At 39.1% G+C, this 8504-nt stretch overlaps 1 protein-coding gene across 1 annotated transcript; it reads right to left on the bottom strand.

Annotated features, from left to right (window-relative positions):
• Positions 1-267: 267 nt before the first annotated feature.
• On the bottom strand, positions 268-5436 carry LOC148865103 (hypothetical protein At1g04090-like). Its single transcript, XM_088979801.1, has 2 exons — positions 4914-5436; positions 268-2745 (listed from the first exon to the last, which is right to left on the bottom strand). Exons 1-2 carry the CDS (start codon positions 5056-5058, stop codon positions 1139-1141), a joined length of 1752 nt encoding a protein of 583 aa, XP_088835927.1. The 5' UTR covers positions 5059-5436; the 3' UTR covers positions 268-1138.
• Between the last annotated feature and the right edge of the window lie 3068 nt (positions 5437-8504).

Here is an 8504-nt window from a genome sequence, read left to right as displayed (position 1 = left end):
GTGGAGTTGGGCCTTCACCAGATACAGCCCAACAATAAAACATAACATGCAAAAGAGAACAGGTGGAGCTCTCTGGAAATACCACCCAAGTTCCACCTGTAAGACTGCCTGTTAATCTGGCTTGCTCCCTTAATTCGTCCATGTGAACTCTTCACTTCTTTTTGTCAAGGAAAGGAGTTTAAACAGGTTCTTGGTAAATAAATTCTGGTTTCAAATGGACAGATTCACACATTTCACATTCGTTGTGTCTACAAAAAGATACCAAACTACAAGAACTGATAACCGCAAAATCTTACTGAGAACCATAAAGGAAGCATTTACAACACTCAAAACATGGACTTCCAGTGTTGTATATGCAATCTGATGAGAAGTGAGTACCTGAATTTTCAGTTACTGGCATCACTATCACTGGAAAAGTTCAAACCATACGCACAATTCAATCTTTTTATCAAACTCGCAACTTTTCCCAAAACTCAACTTCTACATTACACCAAAGAGAGATGGCGGGAGGAAGAGACAGAGAGAGAATGAGAGAGAAAAGTGAAGCTACCACAGCCACGACTCCTCTGAGTATATATGGGTTCAAGGGGTAGAGGAGCTTCCGCAGCCTGGTATAGACTATAGGAGCATTAGTGCAGCTGGTATGAATCCCCCTTCCAGGGACACTGCTCTTCTAGTCTGATTCACAGAGAATTGCTTTCTCCTTTGCTGTGATGTCGCCATCTGGTTCCAAACAAGAGATGTGAACTTAGACAAGGAAACCAATGATATCCAAACGTTTCATAGCTAGACCATCAAAAGCATCTTCTTACAAGACCAGTGCAGACAGTATTCTCGTGCAGCTTCTCTGTAGATCTGTTTAAAAGGTACTCCTGCAATCTTCAATTCATCTGGTTCTTGATTGTTTGACTTCTTCTAACATGCAAGAACCTGAAATTTCACCTTTGTTTCAACAAACTTACTTTAAAACAGAAGAATCTCCCTCTCTCTCTCTCTCTACCTCCATGCTCTACAATATGTTTACAAGAATGATAGTATACACTGGTACAAGATTGACTATTTCCGAATGCACACTCTTTTAACATGTATGGAACAACACCAATGGGACTGTTCAAGTGAGTGGACCATGGGGTTAATGTTAATCTCTCTCATCCCCCACCCAATTGTTCTTCTCCTTGGGCCCAGTTGGTCCCTCCTCTCCATATAGCTCAACTGGGAACTTATCAAAAATGCTTTCCACTGAAAACCTGATCAAAAATGGAAGAAGACTGATAATCTTTTCCAGTTCAGATCTTGAATTGTACACAATGGTTGGACCCCACTCTCTCATAAACTGCAACCAACAAGGCTCAGTAACAATTCCATCTCCAAGATATTCTGCTGCAACAATTTGATACTTGATGCTTGAATCCACAAAAAAGTTGCTTTGAGCAGCATCATTCCTAACTCCAATCCCCAGCTTTGTAGATCCTTGAATATAGTTTCCAGGATGTGCAAAGCTTGCATGACCACTCTTTGATGAGTAAACAATTGCCTTGTTTCCCTTAATGAACTCCAAGTTACAAGCATCCACCCATTCTCCCCCACTGTGCTGTGAGAAGTACATACTCCAGAGCTCACCAGTGAAGTTACTCACACGGAGTGTGAAATGTTCCCAATCACCCACATGCTGCCCTACCCTATTAAGTGCAAAATTAACTGCCCCAACCTTGATTGTGGCTGGCCCATTGAATGGGCAAAAAATCCACATTACAATATCAGTGAAGATTCCTCCTAGAGCTGGCTTCACATGAACATACAGTTCTGCACTTTCTATGTTGCCATATTTGATGTTATTCTGGTCATCATTCGGCAAGTCAATCCAAAACTCTCCATCATTAGACCCACCACTTGGCAAATTTGAACCTCTAGAATCAATCGCCTCTCCAGCTGATTTACCTTTTCGGTACAACAAAGCACCATTTTTAAAAAACCATGGCACAGAGGAGGGCAAATAAATCTCATCAGGATGGAAGAAAACAGTGGGTCCGTAGTTCTTGATGAGTGCATGGGCCTGGTCTAGATTTGGCATTGCATGTAGAGTTGGATCACCATTCCTCAAGCATGCAATGCTCATCTCATCTTCAGAACTCAAATAGCTACTGCAGAAAAATGTCCCAACAGAAACACCTTTCCCCAGCATCCCCCGATGGCATGGTCTTGTGTTCCAGACCCGAAATGGGAACTTGTGAATACTTGAATCAGTATCAAATATTAAAGAATAAGCCTCACAGGTCTCTGTGAGATCAGCCCGAACACATCTCACTTCTTCAAGTGAAGGCTTGTTTGGCGTGTTGGTAACCACATGGCCCATAGCTTTATAACCTTCAGGTGGTTGTGGTAACCAAAAGTAACCACATCCATCATGATTGTCCTCACTCCATTCATCTGTGCTCCAAACTAATATATAGTCAAGGGGCTTTCTAAGAGCTGGGAACTCTTCAAGCATGTTGCATAAATGGCCAACTTCTGTTTCATGAGTAGCCACATCTCTAGCCACAAGAACAAACCCTCGTAAAGGCTGGTCATTTGGTTGACAGTAGTGACCAAGGCTGTAGAAACCATCTGGTATTCCTGTCGGCTTATAGAATATAATACCATTCCTCTTGTCATTCAAAAAATTGCAGCTCCAAATACTTTCAAACTTGGTGATCTTAATAACTTCTATTTCTCCTAGACATATTCTTCCGGTACCAAAGCCTTGGCCTGAAAAGATGACCAACGAAATATTCAGAATTGACAATTGTCTCCTACAATCATTAAGAATAACTGTAACAGACAGGTTTTGGAGCCGGTAGCCCAGGATCATTAATATGGCATAAGAACAACTAGTCTAATTATGCTATTTTCTGTAAAATTCATCGGAGACAAATCTCCCTGAAATTTCTCAAGAGTGGCCCCATAAATAAAATCCCAATATTGGTTTTTCTTAGGCAAAGAAATAATTAAAAATTATTAATTGTTAGGTAGGACAAAGTGTGACTCAGAAGTGCAGGTTCTAAAATGAACAAGAATATTTAATACCACAATACAGCTTTCCAATATATTCACATTGATGTAACTCAAGATGGAGCATAAGACAACAGACCAGTAAACATAATTGTTATGATTTATCCAACTAACCAGGATTTCCAAATGAAACAGAGGCATACCCTACTGGTCATTAACTTATTGCAATTCCTCTGCTAATCATGAATGTGGTATGGGACATATCAGATGAGGAAACTCCATCCAAAAGACTAAAACCAAATGAAACATCAAGAAAGCAGGAGAGTTGCACAAACTGCTAAAAGGATCATCATCATCATCATCATACATGCCTTATCCCAACATAAACTACAAAGTGAAAAATAGATCTGTCTCATATTCATCAAAAGCTCGAATGAATCAAAATCATCAAGAATATTAAAGGTTTAGTCATAAAACAATATTATCAAGTGATAAAGCACCAAAGAAACAATGCAAATTCCACCCAACAAAACCTTCTCAACTACACAAATCTTGTTTCATCATTCCACCGTTATCAAGGACCATAAGAGAACCAAAGGGGAGAGATAGTATCTGAAATGTTAATTTGCATGTTCTGAAAATTCATAGATCACTGAAAGAAAAAATACATATGCTCACGTACTCCACCCAACCATCAAATATTGAGCCCTCTATTAGTGAATCATCTCAGTAATGGACCATAAACTAAAAACCATGCTACCCAAACACCCTATCCAAACAAGATCTAGAAACTGGTCAGCAATTGACAATCTCTCTTTATAAATTAACAATGAGAATATGAAGTAAGTAATGTATTATAAGCCATACATATAACCACCTATAGACCAATTGTACAATATGTGGGCCATAACTCATTCCCCACTAGACTTCTCTCTGGATGGTTTGGACTGACATTTCAGGTGGTTCAGTGTATTTTATGGTGCCTACATTGACAATATTTCTTTCATTTGCAATGAGAATATAAGACAAGTTACGTGCTATAATTCATTATTCATAGATATGACCATCCATAGACCAATTGTACAATATTTGGGTCGTAATTCATCCCCCACTAGATAGCTCTTTGGATGGTTCAGATTGATACTTCAGGTGGTTCAGTGTATTTTAGGGTGTCTAACAACCACATAAACACATTACCAGAAATAAAGCAAGAAAAGAAGCAAACTTTTTACATAAATGATAAGCATATCTCCCTTCTCAATCCCTATCGAAAGGAAGCTGAAAGACGCATGATGAACAACATATTAACAAATAATTAGTCAAGATATAAGGTTGGGAGGAGGGGTATGGGGCTTTCAAAGACAACCAAAAAGAGAACAACATCCAGGATATAAATAACTGATGAAATTCGAAATACCATACCTGCAAAACATAAACTAATTCGAACCCCTTGTCAAGGTCGACCAAAAGTATCGTTGATTTAATTCTATGATTATTTTTCTTTCTTTTTGAGGAGTGAAGGGATTGTCGGCAAGAGAAGCAAAATTTTTCTTCATAGGACAAGCATAAACTAATATGTTAGATCCTAGTGTGGGTGTAAAATACACAATAATCCCATAACTTCCACCCATCATTCTATACAGAAAGTCAGAAACCCAAAATCCATCTCTGCATGCATGCCATCAGGAGAGATAACACAGAAACAATAACAAAATTGGAAACCCATATTAGAAAGAAAACGACCCAGAGCCTCAGTTGATGCAGAATGAACAGGCAAGGCATGTTCAAGAAGAGCCAATACCCATCAAGTCATCAACAACGGAAAATATTAAAATCACAAATCAACCCAGAAAAGAAGCAAACTCCATAACATTATTCACAAAACAAAAACAGTAAAATCTACAACTTTTTCTTGGCATTCCTACCTTCAGGCCATTCCGGGATGGGCGCTGGAAGCGAAAAAAGCTCTGGTTCTGGCAAAAAGTAATCGGAGACTCTATTCCAATAGAAACACTTGCACCCAAACATCTTATATAAAATTCTGAACTCTCCAATCAAGGCTCCAGTCATCCGCTTGTTGTCCACGATTTGTATCCTATTCTAAGCGTATTCCCAAATTCCATGAGATTGTAAGAGTCATCATGCAGCCCCAGAAAAAAAGAAAAGAGGAAACTAAACCCTCTCCCCCACCCCCCACACCCACAAGCAGCCTTCTTTGTAGAGTTGAAGTGGATTAATGAGAGAGAGGAAAGCAAGACTGAGGTTTCTGTGAGAAGCTCTTTAAAGGGACTGAAGAGCTTGGAGAGGAAGAGGAAGGGGAAGGGGAGAGGAAGGGGAAGGGGAGAGGAAGTACCGTACCTTTCTACTTCGCTTTCAATTGGGTGATTTGGGTCGAGTGTGGAGAGAAAGATGAGAAGAAGGTTGGTTAGAGATTAGTTAGCTTTGGCGTGGAGGTTAGCCTTTTTTTTTTTTTTATCCTAATTTATTGTTTTCCTCCAGGTTTTATTCATTTGTCATTTCTGATTTTGATTTGTTGGTGGATTTGTGATTTTGAGCCAAACAGAGAAGGCTGCATTTTGGTTTACGCAAGGTCCTATTGGCAATGGGACGGACATCCTTTCCTTGGGTCCTCACTCCTCAACTCAGGCAGAACTGATATTGTGCTCCATTAACATGATATTTTCTGTCAGTCTTGGACTTAGGATGGCACTGATCTAGATCATACGATTGTATTAGAAAGCATCTTAGAATTACAATATCTGAAAATATTATTCAGCCAACGGTTCTGATCAATAGGTATCGAATCGACGCATTGGAAGCTAAATGGTACATCTCATCTGTGTATACACGACTGCTGAGGAAATTCTCTCTTTATGCTTTGCTTGTTCCTCGCATCCTTACTCTTGGATAGCCAGTTGTTGTGATTAGACAGATGGTTGTCTGATAAGCGAGGGAATAATAGCTTTGGGAAACAAGTTCCTTCGAAGAGAGGAAATGAATAAGGGAGCAGCTTGCGGACCGGCATTGGATCCGATCGGGTCGGATTCAGATACGCACAAAACAGACCCCTGGTGAGTCAGGTTCAGAACTATTATCCGTTTTTGGGTCATTGGGTCCATAAATCAAATTAGAGAACAAAGTATTTGATGTCATCGGATTTTAGGTATTAGTCGAATTAGGGAAAGTCCATATTTCCAAAGATTAATATCCTTTCTTCTTAACAATGCATTGAGAATAATTTTAAGGGCCCGTTTGATTCACGGGAATAAGAGTTTAGGATTCAAATCAGAATGACCCATTTTAATTCAAATTGTTTGGTTGGATGGAACCAGAATCTCATTCCTAATGGCATTCAATTCCCTCCCCCTCCCGTGGGAATGACATTCTATTTCAACTATTTTCAATTCTCATTTAAACCAAATAGCACTTAAATTAATTGAAATTAATATATATATATATATATATATATATATATAAATAAAATAAAAAATAAAAAGAAAAAGAGAGATTGAAAGTCAAAAGTGGCCGGCTCCATTGATATTGTGAAGTGGAAAGAAATCAAAGAATGGGGAGCATTGAAAGGGACCATGCCCAACTACCTTTCACCTTCTACTATTATATATATATATATATATATATATATATATATATATATAAATTTAGAGGCCTCCGGGCTCAGACCTGTGCCTTACCCTGAAAGGTGAAGGCTGACCTTGAAGCCTGAGGAGGCTTTGACGCTTTGTTATTTAAGTGAGACCAAAGCCAAAGCATCCATAAATAATCAAATTTGACGTCCTTCGCAATGGACAAGACAGCCCATGAATACCACGTCTCAAGAAGGTACCACAAGCAACTGGGTTGGAACTTGGAACTAAAAGACATGAGGCCCTTGACCCACAAGGGCCACAAGCAACCCGTTGCTACCTTCCCGGCAAGGCAGCAACCTGGACGGTGGATATGAATAATTGATGATCATCATATACAACTACTAGCCTCTCTCAGTGCAGGAGTTCCAACAATTTTGAAAGATGCGTCAGATGGGCGTAGGGACATGAGAGAAACGTGGATGTTTCAGTTACTCTCTATACAATTATTTGGATTGTCTATAATCGGATCGAATTGAATAGAATATAAATAAAAATAAATAAATATTTAATTTGTAATTCCTTTTTATTTTTATAGAATAAATAAATATCATTTGGAATTCATTGTATTTCAGGAGTACGATTTGCTCCTTGCCGAACAAGTCTCACACTTACTTCACAGCACGTTTCAGTTGTGCATAGAGAATATCTCCCCCATTAATAAAAATTTACAATTAAGGAGATATTCTAAATACGTGGCTGAATTATGTTGTGAGGTGCACTTTATGACGAACTGATCCAAATTGGTATTTGGGAGGACAAATGAGAAATCTCAACCTCTAACATGGGGAATCCCATTATACTCATACAAGCGGGGTTGTGTGATCATGGTTTATTCTCAGATTATAAAGTTTCACATAATGGTATTTTCGACTAAATAAATGAAGTGTTGTCCAGCAAATGAAATCTTTAGATTTGGTGGGGGTAGTAGGGAAATTCAATTTGGTCCAGAAGGAATGCTCCTCACACCCACACCAACCTCATAGAAGGAATTAACTGAACTGTAGACAAATAATAACACTTTGCAATCTATACTAGTTCTATACAAAAAGTGAGAGATTGAGTGGTTGTAGCCTTGTAGGGTATATGCACTTTATGACTATTGTGGAGAATTATTATTGGTCTAACAGCCCATGATACAGCCATCAAGTTCAGCTAATCGGCATTCCATTGAGGAAATCTTGTACAACGAGATACAAGACAAGAGTGAACACTACAGTGCTCCTCATGGGACCTACGGGTATGTTCACTCTTAATAGATCCCATAGCCTGTTGTTTGTACCCCATTTGGATTCTGCATTGATACATGAATTCTTTCAATGACATCACTACCCACAAACTCTTCCTACATCCCTACCCACAAGACAAGACACTACTGTCATGTATTGGGAACTCACCCCATAAATAAAAAGGGAGATGTTCTTAATGTATGGCTGATGTGTGCTATGAGTAGAGATGAGGGAAGAGTTTGTGGGAAAGAGATCAGAGTTCTTTTTTTCAACTCCTAATTGGCCCCATTTATGGGGCATGCATGCCAAGGAAGTCTTGAATCCTGAACAAGGAGGCCAGGCCAGAGTGGGGACCGGCTTTTTGTGGACTGGTTTCTTTGTTAGTTGGAAGTTGGAACTTGGAAGCAAGCTCTCCAATGTAAAAGGGATGCCACCTGCTGTTTCACCTCTCTCAATATATAGGAAATTGAAGGGGCCTTTCACTTTCACTTTCCCTTTCCCTAATAAAGTGTTTCACTTGTGCATTTGTTTATTGATTTTGAGAACAGAAGAAGCTCAGTCTCTTCTTTTCTTCCAACAGAAGATGCCTTTCTTGTTCTTCTTTTCTTTAATTGTTGGGAATAGAAGATGCCCCTTGATAAAG

This window comes from Nelumbo lutea, chromosome 3, assembly GCF_056320005.1.
Source record: "Nelumbo lutea isolate HS-2025 chromosome 3, American lotus-T2T, whole genome shotgun sequence".
NCBI classification, from domain to species: Eukaryota; Viridiplantae; Streptophyta; class Magnoliopsida; order Proteales; family Nelumbonaceae; genus Nelumbo; species Nelumbo lutea.
The sequence above is the reverse complement of the archived record's forward strand: the minus strand, read 5'-3'. Positions and strand labels throughout refer to the sequence as shown.